The 15,051-nt window shown below is 36.7% G+C and overlaps 1 protein-coding gene across 3 annotated transcripts in view; it reads left to right on the top strand.

The window, feature by feature from the left end:
• Nucleotides 1-15,051, top strand: part of EFR3A (EFR3 homolog A) — a 110,415-nt gene that overhangs the window by 34,478 nt on the left and 60,886 nt on the right. For 2 of the 3 annotated variants that reach the window (XM_082721099.1, XM_082721101.1), the window contains exons 2-7: nucleotides 1,047-1,123; nucleotides 5,391-5,518; nucleotides 6,690-6,840; nucleotides 7,769-7,890; nucleotides 12,205-12,354; nucleotides 12,923-13,060. In XM_082721099.1, coding sequence (XP_082577225.1) covers nucleotides 1,047-1,123; nucleotides 5,391-5,518; nucleotides 6,690-6,840; nucleotides 7,769-7,890; nucleotides 12,205-12,354; nucleotides 12,923-13,060 — 766 coding nt within the window. Of the gene's footprint in view, nucleotides 1-1,046; nucleotides 1,194-5,390; nucleotides 5,519-6,689; nucleotides 6,841-7,768; nucleotides 7,891-12,204; nucleotides 12,355-12,922; nucleotides 13,061-15,051 lie in introns of all 3 variants that reach the window. The other variant, XM_082721100.1, reaches the window with a different exon arrangement.

Below are 15,051 nucleotides of genomic sequence, written 5' to 3'. Positions count from 1 at the left end.
ACACTTGGTTGACATTTGTTATATGACTGTGCAAAAATGGTGCATACTTCACGAGCAAAGTGAGATCTGGAAAAGTTGTCTCTTGCATAACCTTACTGTGTGAGAGAGTAGTAGAAGTCTGCTTAGATCTGAGTTCTTTTAATTTCTAGCTAAAGCAGTATTTCATGCTATATTTTGGTTTCTAAATACATACAAAGGCACACTTACACAGAGACACACATCCTCCAGTTTCATAAATCATGGGAATAATTTTATAGTGACTCCAGACCAGCATTCCTGTTACTAGTTTGCAGGACAAGAAAACTAATCGCTCTCACTTACATAGTTCTTTCCAGATAACTGATGTGCTTTACCCAAGGCAATTTAGTCATTTAAGTGAAAGAATTGGAATGAACCCAGATATTCTGGATCCCAATCCATTGCTCTTACCAAGATACCCATAACTGAAACTATGAAGAGCAGCCTTTGAGCACTTTTGAAATTCCTGGACTTTCCTTTGAGGTGGTTTCCCCCTCTAGTATAGTTCTTCATATGAAGCATTATGTAGATACACGTATTAATTGTTTTCACCAGGCATAAGGGAGCGGACTGTTCCTCAAGACCAATGTGGCTGGGACTGTGAGTGGATCGGGCCAGGAAATGAGAATGTAAGGCTGGGGACACAGAAGGTGGTAGGAGAGATTAGAAAGGAAGTGAAGGGATACAAAATAGATAATTAGCTTTATAGGGTGAATTTGGTAGCATGTGTGGGTGTGTGTGTACCGTGTGTACACCTGTACACACACACCCCCCCTAAACTATTTGATTTGGAATTTTGGAATAATTCATGAACATATTCACTTTGACCTGGTATATTTGAGGAGGGGAGAGGACGTTTTTCATTTCTTAGTCGGTAATGGAATTCGCATTCCTGTTTTCTATTAGTGCCAATTTGCAGTTTTTCTTTTTCTTTTAAGTAACTCATTAATATTCAGAATCTGAATTTCTAGGTCAGATTTACAGTATGAATAATCTTTGTACTTTGTGATTTTATTTTTTTTGACCAGGAGTGTGTTGCTGCTGTTCTGCTCTGCGTCCTCGCTACAAACGCCTGGTGGACAACATTTTCCCTGAAGATCCAAAAGTAATTTGATCTACATCTACTGATCCTTCTCTTTGCTGACCCATCCTTACCCCCTGCTGACCTCCCTAAGGTTTCCCTAATTTCATTTCTCTACTTTTACTCCTAAATCCCATCATGTACAGTGCTATTTTTAGCTTTATCTTTTTTTTTTTTTTTTTACTTTAAAATGACCCATGCTTGCTTGTCTAATTTTCAGAACCTTTTTACAGATTAACTGTACATTTGAAATGATGGACAGATGGTGTTCTCTTGTCTAGATGGTTCCTATATTTAAGTAATACTTTTCAGAAATTTTTGAACCTAGTGCCAGATTATTTGTACGAAATGCTAAGAATACAACTGTGAACATAGAGATGGTTTTCTGCTCTCGCTTAGCTCACAGATAAGGAAATTGGCAATTACAATATTGTGTGAAAGAATGCTGTAATAGAGAGATGAAGTACAGGGCGCTTCTGGAGTAGGTTTGAATGATGCCTAATGTGGGCCTGGAGAACAGAGACCTTTAGGAAATGAAATCTAAGCTAAGATCTGAAGAGTAAATAGTTTGGCCACACAGTTTTCAAAGGAGAATTGAGAAGTAAAGGAATAATATTCCAGACAGTTTGTTCTCTTTTTATTTAAATGCTTGTACATTTTTAATAGCCATTACTTTATTATGGAAGATTCCTGTTTTCAGAGGAACTGAATTTGAATGATTTTGTTTGGCACTGTCCCGGGTTTCCCAAGATTCCTTTAGTCCAGTGTTAAATGGATATGAACAACAACAACAACAAAATGTTAGATTGGTTTAATTGCTTTATTTTAAAATGTAGCTGGGACACCTGGTTGGCTCAGTCCATAGAGGATACGATTTTTTATCATTGGGCTGTAGGTTCGAGTCCCCGTTGGGTGTAGTGATTACTTAAAAATTAAAAAAATGTTTGCCAAGAAAATAAATAAAATATAGCCAATTACAGAAACCTTTTGGCTATCTTAACTTTTATATATTTCATGATATGTGAAATATCTCATTTTTAAATCAGATTTGATTTAAATATTCAGCCATTTAGAAGAGGTTAATTTGTTATATACTATTGGCTTCCAAATGCCTAGATAATTTGTGGCAGATTGAGACCAAAGATAAGGTACCCATCTTTAGTAGCTTCCCATCCATTGACTGACATGAAGCAACAGCATACTAAATATGAAGTCCTAAGGCAAAAGTCAGTAAGCAAAATTTTAAGTAAAACAGGTAGTGAAGTTTTTGCCTTTAAAGCAGAGAGGTTTTACTGTGGTTTGGCAATCTCTGGGAAGCTTTCTCTGAGGAAATGAGATTTGCTGGGTTTTGAAGGATGTGTTGCCATCTGGAGAAGTGAGATTAGTCTCTTTGTTGCAAGTGAGGGGCCTTTAGAGAAAAGGCAAAGGAGTGCAAGAGAAAGCAAGGGGTATATTTGAGATTAAGAGCCTTCAAATGGAGGTTTATATAGCCTCATTGTAGAGGGTAATGGGTGGTAATCACGTTGACCACGATTTCTGATTTGAAATTCCAGTCATGTCATTTAATAGACTGAATATTCAGATCACTGTCCTGAGGAGTCCGGGGCATACGGTTACTGAAGATAAGGTGGAGGCCAGATTATGGAGGAAAGTGAGTGATAGACAAAGCTTCTCCTACTTTAACTCCTAGGCAGTGAGAGAGTTTTGAACATTTGTGACCATGGGAGTGATGACAGATTAGATTAGTGATGACGGGTAGAGAATGGTTATAGAAATAATCTTTATTTTTGCAAAGTATTGATTGATTGCCAAGTATTTAGATAAGATTTGTTCAAATGGAGATCTGTAAAGTAAGATTTAAAAAAATTTATATAAACCTTGCATACATGTGGCATTTATAACCCTTTGACCTTATTTGTTGTTTTTAATTTATTGATCAACAATAAAAAATCATGTAGTAGATCCCAAATAGATCAGGCATACTGCCCAGAGTACAGAGGTCTACATGTTAAGTTCCTGCCTTCAAAGAGTGATCTAATGAGGGGGGACCAAACCAGGTCTTAATAATTACTAGCCTTGTGATCTTGGGCAGATACCTCAGTTTCTCATCATGAAATAGAAATTACAAATAGTGCCTATTTCATAAGATTCTCATGAGGATTAAATGAGTTAATATAATTCTTTGCTCATGCTTTCTTCCCTAGTGTCTATGACTGTACCTGGTGCATAGTTAGTGCTTGACAAGTATTTACTTATGAGTGAGAAACAGTCTGATAATGAGTGAGAAATAGAATGATAAAATATAATCTAGATAAGTACAGTGAGCTAAAGGAGCCTCTTACCCAGTCTTTGAAAGGATGTTGGGAGGGTGCATTGAAGGCTTTTTGGAGGCCCTTGAGACCTGCAGGATGAGTAGGAGTTACCCAGGTGAGCTAGAGAAGCATCCCCAGGCAGAGATGAGTTGAGTGAGAGGAGTCATACAGACTGTATGATTCTGTCACTTGCTGCTGTTGATAATGCTGAAAAGCAGAGCAGTGATTGCCTGGAGAGGAAGAGATGCACTGCAAAGGGCATGATGAATCTTTTGCAAATGATAGAAATGTTTGTATCTTGTTTTTTAGTGGTGGTTTCACTGATAAACAGCTGTCATAGTTCAAATTATATACTTAGGTATAGTTTATTGTGTATAAATTTTTTCTCAATAAAATTAGGAATAAAAAAAATGGATGAGAGGACGTCAGATTTAAGTAATGATGTGGAAGAACTAATACAGAGGGAGGGTTAAAAAACCAGGAAAGAGAGAGGCTGACTTGATGGGGCCAGATCCTGGCCCATGTGAAGCAAACAGCAAGAACATAGGCGAACTGATTTCTCCAAGACAAGTCCTCCAAAAATAGGGCACTTTGACTTTGCATGGGGCAGTGTTTCTTCAGGTTCTGTTGACCTTTTGATCCAGCTACTTCTTTGCTCTTGGATTATCCTGTGCATTGTGGGATGTTTATTAGCCCCCCAGGCCTCTACTACAGATACTAGTACACCCACCACCCAGCTTTGACAACCCATAATATCTCCAGTCATTGCCCTGGGGGAGTGAAGTTACCGTGGTGGAAAACCACTGGTTTAGAGGGCCCTGAGAAAGCAGGGGTGTTTTTGCCAGTAAATCCTAATCTGATGGCTTCCATCTTTGAGAAGGAAAAGAGCTCATTTGATGTCAGAGAGGGAAGAGAGGTGGCAAAGTAGCAAGTTTGAGGAAAACCCAGTAGAAAAAAATAGGTTGGTGATGGAGCAATGGCAAAATAGCCAGAGAATATGGAGGGGTCAGTTGAAAATGCAGATTTTTAAAAATTTTTAGTTGTAGATTCATCATTTAACATAATTTTTCTGTCTCTCTATCTCCTCTAGCAATCCTAAATAGCATTTAGTTAACTTGGACTATGTAGGACCAAAACATTTTAGGCTGATAATTGATTTGTTGTCTGAGGGTGGAGAGTACCATAAGACCTGTGGCCTGTCACCTTTTAGAGGGCAGAAACAAGTGAAAATTTGCCAGTCCCACACTGGGGTCCTCTTCTTGTTTTTTTAATATGTTGGCTAAGCAGAGATTCATGCAATTCTTAATATCTTCTCAGTTATTAATTAAAAGAAGGCTTTATAATGATATCAACAAGTTTTGAATCATTTCAACATGTTCACTGTTGTATATATAAAGGAGTAAAATAGGCTTAACAACAGTGTAAAATTTTAAAATCGAAATAAATTTGTTTGAGACCTTTTCACTAAAATACAACCATTCCTGGGGTCCCTGGGTGGCTCATTTGGTTAAGTGTCTGCCTTTGGCTCAGGGATCGAGCCCTACATGGGGCTCCCGGCTCCATGGGGAACCTGCTTCTCCCTCTCCCTCTGTCTGCTGTTCCCCCTGCTTGTACGGTCTCTCTTTGTCTCAAATAAAATCTTTTAAAATATAAATAAATAAAATACATCTCATTGCCTATATACTGTAGTTAGTTGAGCTGTTTCTCTATTTAGGAAGGTGTTAGAACAATTCATTGCTTGTGAAGATACTTTTAAGTATTCTTCCTGAATAAGGGCATTTCTTTAACTTTCTGGAAATTCTATCTCCAGAATTGTGACTATTTACAGTAAGGAGGTTATAGCCAGAAAGGTTCAGCATAAATAATGGATTAATCATGAAACCCAAAAGGGGACATGTGAAGGAAACAATGCTTAGAAGTAAAAAATAACTATGAAAATATAGATAGCCTTTTTATCTTGCCATTCTTCTTATTTTTAGGATGGCCTTGTTAAAGCCGACATGGAGAAATTGACATTTTATGCAGTATCTGCTCCAGAGAAACTGGACCGAATTGGTTCTTACTTAGCAGAAAGATTGAGCAGGGATGTTGTCAGACATCGTTCTGGGTAAGAAAACTAATTGCTGCTAATACTATGTCTCTGAAAATTCTTCCTAAGTTAAATAATTCTGTACATTTTTTGGTCATCGAGTCATGCAAAGATGATATGTGGAAGATAAAACCTTGTAACATGTTACAAGGAAATATGTATACTGTATAGATGTTTGCAGGTTTTATTACTTTTCTGATGGTCATGTTTTAAGAATAGACATGTGAGTTAACAGAGTTGCCTTTAGCTTAAGCATCTGTTGATATTTGGTATTCTAATATTTCTGTAATGGAAATAATAGAAATTGACTCCCTTAATGTTTTTACCTATCGGTAGAATAATAAAAGAGAACATTAGGCTTAGATATTGAGGTCCAGAGAATGTAAGCATGTTGATTTGGAGCTGTGCAGCTGTATACCTACCTATAAATCAGGGTCTGCCATCCTACTCCATTCTCTATGCTTGAACAATAGTAACTTGGATAATTTGGATTATAAGTACTTTTCCATATTCATTTTATGATCCTTGTTTCTTAGAGTACTCCATTCTTCAAGTGATACTTGTTTTCTCTACTTCCATGTGGTTACCTCTTAAAACATTTTAGCAAGTCTTACAGTTATTGAAACAAAGTTATTGAAAGTTAATTTTAATTTTTAAAATCTGATGAATTGTAAGGTTAACTTTATGAGATGTTTCCTTATGAGACTCTTACGAGTTTCCTTATGAAACTCCTTATGTTTCCTTATGAGACCAACAACAACCAGTTGTTGCTGGTGACGTTTTTTACACTCCTTTACAAATACATATAGATTATATTGGAAACTTTGGGCACATTGCTTATAGTAACTCCTTTGGGTCAGGTACAAAGATAGATGGTTAGAAATCTGGAAAATAGAAAATGTCCGTGTTTCCAAAGAAAAATATACACAAAACTAATGTTAAGCTTTAGAAGAGTTTGGAAAGGAGACTGTGTGGTGGTAGTACAGTATAGTTTCTGTGTACTTCAGTATGAGGGTTATTATATAATCTAAGATCATTACTGTTTGTGAGAAGTAAGATTTCACTTAGGAACTACTAAATTTGCCTTTTTCCTTTCTGTGCATTTACATTTGATTATCTCAATGAAGAAGCACCTAAGAGAATTTGGAGAGCTAGTAATCTTTTGACATTATCTTTCTCTTACACTTAGGTATGTTTTAATTGCTATGGAGGCTTTGGACCAGCTTCTTATGGCTTGCCATTCTCAGAGCATCAAGCCATTTGTGGAAAGCTTTCTTCATATGGTAGCAAAGCTGCTAGAATCAGGGGAACCAAAGCTTCAAGTTCTTGGAACAAATTCTGTGAGTAGAACTGTTCTCTTTCAGGTTAATTAGCATATCTAGATTGATCTCTTCTTAGAATGTTTTCACCTGATAAAAACAAATGCTCTGGTCAGGGGATGTGGACAAACAATGCAAAGGTGGATGATTAGAACACTGTCTCTAGGGGTGCCTGGCTCTTTCGGTTCTTTCGGTCAGCAAAGCGTGCAACTCAATCTTGAGGTTGTGCATTTGAGCCCACTTGGGGTATAGAGATTATTTAAATATAAAATCTTTAAAAAAACTCCACAAAAACAAAAGCACTCTCTCTAGCTTTTTCTGTTGCTTCTTGTGAAATCTGTGATACAGCCCATGATTGAGGAATAAAATTTTCTGCAGGTTTGGGACTAACTGAGGTTATCCTTGAAGCACAGTCAGTGTCTAGGAAATGGAGAAGAGCTTTTATTTTATTTTATTTTATTTTTTAAGATTTTATTTATTTATAACACAGAGATAGTGAGAGAGGGAACGCAAGCACAGGGGAGCTGGAGAGGGAGAGGCAGGCTCCCCACTCAGCGGGGAGCCCAACATGGGGCTCAATCCCAGGACTCTGGGATCATGACCTGAGCCAAAGGCAGACACTTAACAACTGAGCCACCCAGGCGCCCCTGGAGAAGAGCTTTTAGAGTAAGACCTTTTCTTTTAGAGAGTGGGCTCACTCACTCAAAAGAAACTGGGTTAAAGTGTTAAAGGTAATATTTATAATGCTATATTCTTGATTTTTCTCGTTTGTTAAAAAAATTCTTTTGTATGTATATAATGTTTATGATTTTTGTATGTTTCCCTTGATGCTTATTTGGATAGTTCTTGTTAATGTAACAAATAATGGGTGAAAATAAATGTGTTCCAAACGTTCCAAAAGGTGATAACATGTTTATATTTTTTGGGTTTTTTTGTGCCTTTTTTTTAGTTTGTCAAATTTGCAAATATTGAAGAAGACACACCATCCTATCACAGACGTTATGACTTTTTTGTATCTCGCTTCAGTGCCATGTGTCATTCCTGTCACAGTGATCCAGAAATACGAACAGAGTATGTATTATTTTACTCTTTGACTTATTATTCAGTAGACTCTGCACCCAGCATGGAGGCTTAAACTCACGACCCTGATGAGATTAAGACCTGTGCTGAGATCAAGAGTTGGATGCTTAACCGACTGGGCCACCCAGGCACCCCTACTCTGTGACTTAAAGTCTTAGAGTAGTTTATTAATGAGTTCTGTGTTTTGATTACCAGAAGACATAATAGTATATTACATAATGATTACCAAAGGAAATGGGAAAATACACACATTTTTTCTTGAAATATGACTTTCTATCACTGTTAAAAGGACTGGCTGAAGTAGTCCAACTGAGACTGGTTTCTCAGTTTAGGCTTTTATCTTCTTCTTATCTCTGTTTCTTGTTCCTTTATGGAATATGAACTCCCAAGAGGACAGGGTCCTTGTTTTGAGGCCTGGTGTATCAATAGTTTGAATGGTGCCGAGCACATAGTAGGCTCTCAGTAAGTTCTTTTTAAATGAATGCATACGTAAATTGAACGAATGAAAGAATATTACTGAATCATTGTCAGTCTTAGTTTATCCTAACACCTGATTTGGGTATTTTTAAACATTTTTAAACTTGTCAGTATCTGGAATCAAATATTTAAACTGCAGGCGCAGTCTATAGATTGATATATATGTGGAAATGAGAAACTAAAGTTAGGAATTGAAATCAAAATGAATCTGGTAAATAAAAAGTAGTTGAGCTTTATGATACTACACCTGAAAAGAAAGAAACTAACCTGAATTCAGAGAGTTATTGTAGGCAGTTTGAAGTCAAGATTTAGCATGTTTGTAATTTTTAGTTTTCTTTTAAAATAATATTTCTTTTAAAATAAGGGATGTGCAGAAATATAACTAGCTTTTAATGTGCAAACTTACAATGTTGGTTTATACAAAGCAAAACAAATGTAAAAAGTTACTTTAACGTGGAGAAAGAAAGCTGAGAAGGGATTTACTAGTTGTTTTCAGATACAAGCACATTGTCTGACAGGTCGTAGGTATAATTTCCCCTCAATACTAAACGTATTGGCCAATTTGAATTATGCGGTTACTCTTTATTATGAGTGTAGAGCCTTAGAAAGGTAGAGGTAACTGTAACTGTCTTTCTAATTTCCTTTTTTTCCAGTTACCATTAAAATCTTTTTTTTTTTCCCTCCCTAAAGTACATTTAAAATTTTTTTAAATAAAATTTCCCCCTCTTCTGGGCTGCCTGGGTGGCTCAGCAAGGGGTCTGCTTAAGGTTCCACCTCTCTGTCTTCCCTTCTTCCAGCGTGCACACACACATACCCGCTCTCTCTCTCAAATGAATCTTAAAAAAAAGAAATAAAAAAATTTTTCTCTGTTCTCAAAGGCTGACGTTAACTTATTAATGGGGCAAAAAGGTATAAAGATTACCTAAAGAAAAGGATAGATTTTAATGATTTTGACAATTTTGTTTTCTTTTAAAATATAGCAAATATATTGAATGTAGTATTTCTTTTGTTTAGTATCGTAAGGATTACTAAATATACAGATATTTCTCAAATTTTGATTGACGTGAGTTTCACATATAAACCAGTGTAGGTGAAAAGTGTTTGTGCTATCCATAGTTATTTATGAAATTTAGGGGTGTCTGTATGGCTCGGTTAAGTGGCTCACTCTTGATTTTAGTTCAGGTCCTGTTCTCAGAGTCTTGGGATTGAGCCGGGCATTGGGCTCCATGCTCTGTGGGAAGTCTGCTTGGGGATTCTCTCCTTTCCCACCCCCGTCTCAAATAAATAAATAAATCCTTAAAAAAAAAAAGTTCAAAATTTATTACTTAAGATGCCTTATTTTTAGGTATGTACTGCCCCCTAGTGAAAGATCTTGTCTTTTGAACACATTTTCATCTAATATTTTCCACTAATATTTATAAAAAGAAACTTGAAATTTTCTAAATACAAATGAAAGGCTTTATGGTACTTTTTTCTGAGTCTTTCCAGAATTATATATTTGAAGTTGCAAAATGACATTTTGTTTGAATCAGTGAGATAAATGAGTATGTTAAAAAGCTTTTAAGATTCAAGGTTTGTTTTTTCCCACTTGGTTTTAAATAAAAGTGCTTTTGGTTTTCTTCAGGCATAACTGAGTTATCTGTCATTCCCCCTTTTTTTTTTTTTTTAAGAAAAACTGTATCAAATAGAATTCAGGGGACTAGGAAATGGTGCTGAAAACTTAAAATTTTCTTAACATATTTGCCTTGCAGAAATGGTTCTACCTGTAAAGTCATACATCATAATCTTTTTTTTTTATAAAGTTTTTTCTTTTTTTTTAGGATTTTATTTATTTATTTGAGAGAGAGAGACAGAGCATGAGAGGGCAGAAGGTCAGAGGAGGGAGAAGCAGACTCCCTGTGGAGGTGGGAGCTCAATGCAGGACTCGATCCTGGGACTCCAGGATCATGACCTGAGCCGAAGGCAGCTGCTTAACCAACTTAACCACCCAGGGGCCCTGTACATCATAATCTTAATTATTAAACTCTAATTTCCTAAGCAACCTTCAGTTATGGTAGCAGTCATCTTTGTCATAATAATGATTAACAATAGCAGGAGCAGCTAACACTTATTGAGTAATGTGTGCCAGTTTAATGTTTTATTGGGTAAACACTGTAATGAATTAGCCCATTAACTCATTTAGATCCTTACAATATTCTTGTGCTTTAGGCAAAATTCCTTCATGGCTAGCATATATTGGTTAGGCCAGATCTAGATCTGAATTGGATGCCAGCTGTTTATTTGTAGTAGCTATAGATCCTCCTCCTTTTGAACAAAGGCATCACCATCTGCTGCCCTCCATTTAGGCTGCTGTGTCATGAGGCATCAGCCATCCTCCTGGTGGCATCTTGTTCATGTGCTCCGTGCCACCTTGTGCTTAGTCCTCTCATCACCCAAGGAGTGATGGCAGGCACACAAAGCAGACACTGTGATAGTAATGTTAGTCTTGCTAGCTTGTGATAGCTGTACAAGAGTCTCTTAAGGCTTTGTTTTAGAAAGTGACGTGTATAGACACAGCTTTGAAATAGGCAACATCTGTCTTTGTTTCCTGTTCACTTTCTTACCTCTTTAGGATCCTATTATCCTTTCCTCCATCTGCCATTCCTGAATGCCTGTGTTATATCCTCTTGGGTGAGCACAGTCACCCCCTTCCCCATAGCTTTCATTCTTCAAAATCCGTAACTTTTAGGAGACTGTTCTGGGTGAGCTAAATAAACCTCTCTTGGTGAATATTTTGGTAGTAGCAAAAAAAAGGAAGTAAATAACAATCAAATTGGGCCAGAAAGAAGTTGTTTGGGGGCAAAGGGGTGACCAGGTTAGCTCTGCTTTTAAGATTCTTCCTCCCCGGCTTTTATATGCTGTTTTCTAATGTTTTTTCTTTTCATTCTTGAACCTGTAGACTTTAAAAAAAAAAAAGAAAAAATGAAGAGTGAGGAGGAGTGAAAAGCTTGAGGAAGTTGTGGGTTGTGGGTTGTGATGGGATAATAGGGCAAGAGAATTCTCTCCGTATGTGGATTTTCAGTCACACATATACATGGTGTGTACATATGTTAGTATACTTGGGTCTGTATGTTTAAACATGGCAGAGGTTGTCTGTACTCCCATTTTGATAGTTCTCATTTGTCACAATACCTTTATGGGAACCAGCTTGGTCTTCTTCTCTGTGGACCGTGGGAAGTGAGAGGAGAGGTCCTTGGGGACAAACAGTGAAAAAGTCTGAGAAAGCACTGAAGGGAGTTCAAGAGGAGTGAGATCTTGTTTTCACTCAGCTTCCGAGACTTCCAGGCAAGAAATGGAAAGAATCTAGTTCATACTAGTTTAAATTATCGTCACCCCTTAGGAAAACCTAATGCTTTTGATTAAATTCTCTTTTATAAAAAATAATAAATAAACTTGATATTATTATACTTTACAGTCCCTTTAAACTTTAAATACTGATTTTTAAAAGATGGTATTCAGAGTAAATCTTGGGGCACCTGGCTGGGTCAGTCAGTAGAGCCTGCGACTCTTAATCTTGGGATTGTGAGGTTGAGCCCTGCCTGCATTTGGGGGGTAATGATTATATTAAAAAACTAAAAAAAAAAAAAAAACAAAAAAAAACACATAAAGTAAATCTCTTTTAGAACTACCATATCTCTATCTTAGATTTTTGAGATATTAATTTCTTAGACTTGTGTTATTTTCATTTTGTTGACTTGCGATAACAGTATTTACTTGGCATCCATGTTCTTAGCTAAATAGGCAGACTTGTTAAATATTTTTCATGACTCAGTTTTTTCTTTTTTATAGAATCCGAATTGCTGGAATCAGGGGTATTCAAGGAGTGGTTCGCAAAACAGTTAATGATGAACTTCGGGCTACCATTTGGGAACCCCAGCATATGGATAAAATCGTTCCATCCCTGTTGTTTAACATGCAAAAGATAGAAGAGACTGACAGGTATGGAATAAAGATACTGGGGTTGAGGGTCTGTTATTTTTATATATGTGTTTGTGGGCTTGCTTGCCAGGATGAGCAAATTTGTCCTTAGTATTGTATAAGTAGTCTCATAAACTTGAATGAGTTTAAATATTCTCCTTTCTGAAAAAATTATTCATCTTTAGGCTTAGTAAACCACAGATTCTTACTCATACATTTAAGGTTTTATTTCTTTTAGAGTAAATTTACACTTGCTGCTTGTTGCTGAGCATCCAAATTGCTGTTTGAATTAATACTAAAAGTTGCAAGTGTGAGAAATAGAAATCACAGCTGAACATCTGTTATTCTTTAGAGACCCGGGATGCTAGTTCTTAGGCAGTTAGAGCTAACCAAAATAATAATGATCGTAATTGCTATTCACTTTTTTAAACAAAAGGTTAGACTGTGTTTGTTTCTTATTCTTAGGTTGTTTTGGGAGAAAAGGAAAACATTTTAACCTTTCTGTGGAGTCAAGTCTGTTCTGTTAGCTGTTAAAACTGGTGTTAAAGTTCTTTCATGTGGCTTTCTTCATTTCCCTTTTATTTACCAGTCGCACAGGTCCTCCTCCCTCCCCTCCTGCCACTGACAAAGAAGAGAATCCCGCTGTGCTGGCTGAAAACTGTTTCAGAGAACTGCTGGGTCGAGCAACTTTTGGGAACATGAACAATGCTGTTAGACCAGTTTTTGCGTAAGGACTTGGTATTTTCCTGGTTATTTGTGACTGTGATGTATTGATTCTGTGTTCATTTCCTTGCAGAGGATGCTTTTTGCTGGCATGAGTGTGTTATTAGTGGAAAGTATAGCATTGTGGGAAGGGAATAGGAGTGAGGCTGACATCCTGTGTTTGAGTACTGTTCAGCCAATGCATCAGCATTTTCCCCTTAAAAATGAAATACAGTCACGTGCTTCATATCCTGTGCATCATTTACCAGGAATTTCTCCTCCCAGACCTTGAAATGTGTATGCACAGTAAGATACTAAACACTGTCCAAGTGTAATGTGTCTCATTTTAATAGCTTCTGTGGTCATTTCGTCCCAGTCCTTGGCTTCTGTTTCTTGGCTTTCTTTCTCCTGTGGCTGGACTGCCTTGGTGCATGTTCACATCTCTAAATTTCACCTTTTATCTTTGACTGGCCAGAGCAGGAATATTGAATATCTCATTGGTACATCTGGTCTTCCCTCAAGGAAAATACATTTGTGAACTTTGAGTTTCTCCACAGGCTTTTGTGTTCTAACTCAATCATCACATGATAGATCTACTGTATAATATTCTTTGTAATTTCTGGCCATTTTTGCTAGTTTTTGCTCATCATTTGCCTTGTCGTTTTCTTTTCCCTACTGTAACATCTTGATGACACATATAAAAAGTAGTATAATATACCAGAATTCTTTACTTAAGGCAAATATTTGGGCTCAGAGTTGAGCTTTAGTTAATAAGAGTCTATAAGCCACAAAATTATATTAAAAAATCAGAGAATCATTAGGTTTCCAAAGGGATCCATGATTTTCCACTGCCCCCTGCCGAAAAAAATTGGGGTCTACTGTTTAATGACTCTGTGGGTTTATGGAAATGCTAGTAAGGAAGTAAAATTATATCAGATATAACTAAAGGCAGATTTATTGTTCAGTGTCCAGGCCTACTGATTTAATTTCTCAGATTTCAGGTTTTTGTCTTAATACTCCTGTTAGCTGGGAGGTACTCTGTATAAGCCCTTAAAAATCTAGAGAGGGATCCTGAGAGAAAAAAGCTCCTAAATTAGCTCTGCTTGAGTTGGGTAGCCTGAAGCCACCATGCTTTTCACTATGTAGAACTTAGTGGACTTAAATCTTGATCATGTATTAGTTAATTAAGTTGTTAATTAAATATTTAATTATATGTTAGCTATTTAGTGAGATAATTAAATATTAAGTGCCCTCTCTCAGTAAGATACTAGATATTTTGGAGAATATATACATGGATAAAACTGTCCTGTCCTTGGCAAACTTTTGATGAATAATTTACATGCATAATAATTGTCATATGTAGGTTATGAGGAAAGGTAAAAAAGTGCTATAGCAGTTCAAAATAAAGAATTCAAGTCAAATTTGGGATATTGGGGGTGATCTTTTTTGATACTTAGGTGGGTAAATAGATTTTAGCTGGTTGAGAGGCCTGAGCAGAGGCAAAGAAGTGTGGACTCTGAGAAGTAGAGATTAGTTGACGCCATTGGCTGGAGTGTCAGAATTGAAGGGGGTTGGTTGGTGTAAGATGAGAGAAATGTAGTTCAAGCCACACCATAGAGATCTCACAGTTTTATATTTAAATCTGTAAGGAATTGATGATCTTAGCTCAAAGGTGTGAAATGGCCAGAACTGCCCTTTGAGAAAGTTAATCACATGAGCTCTGAGGTGGGTTTGAGTCAGGGCCAATGTGTTAGTAGGTTACAATAATAAAATTCTCGACAAGAAGGTACAAGAACCAGGAGTAATTGGTACCATGCTAGAGGAGGTAAATAAAGTTCAGTTTTCTGCCTCTTTAGCAAACTGGATTTTGAACTTTGTAGAACAGTAGTGGTACATTTTAACTTCAGGTAATTTTACAGCTTCTTTTAGTGCTAAATGACTTTAGGAAGTTTTACTTTAAACCTGCAATTTTCTATTTTTGGGGGGGTGGGGAGAAACATTATTTCTTTATGTACT

Source organism: Mustela nivalis (genome assembly GCF_964662115.1).
Source record: "Mustela nivalis genome assembly, chromosome: 2".
NCBI classification, from domain to species: Eukaryota; Metazoa; Chordata; class Mammalia; order Carnivora; family Mustelidae; genus Mustela; species Mustela nivalis.
Note: the sequence above shows the minus strand (reverse complement) of the source record. Positions and strands in the feature narration are given on the sequence as shown.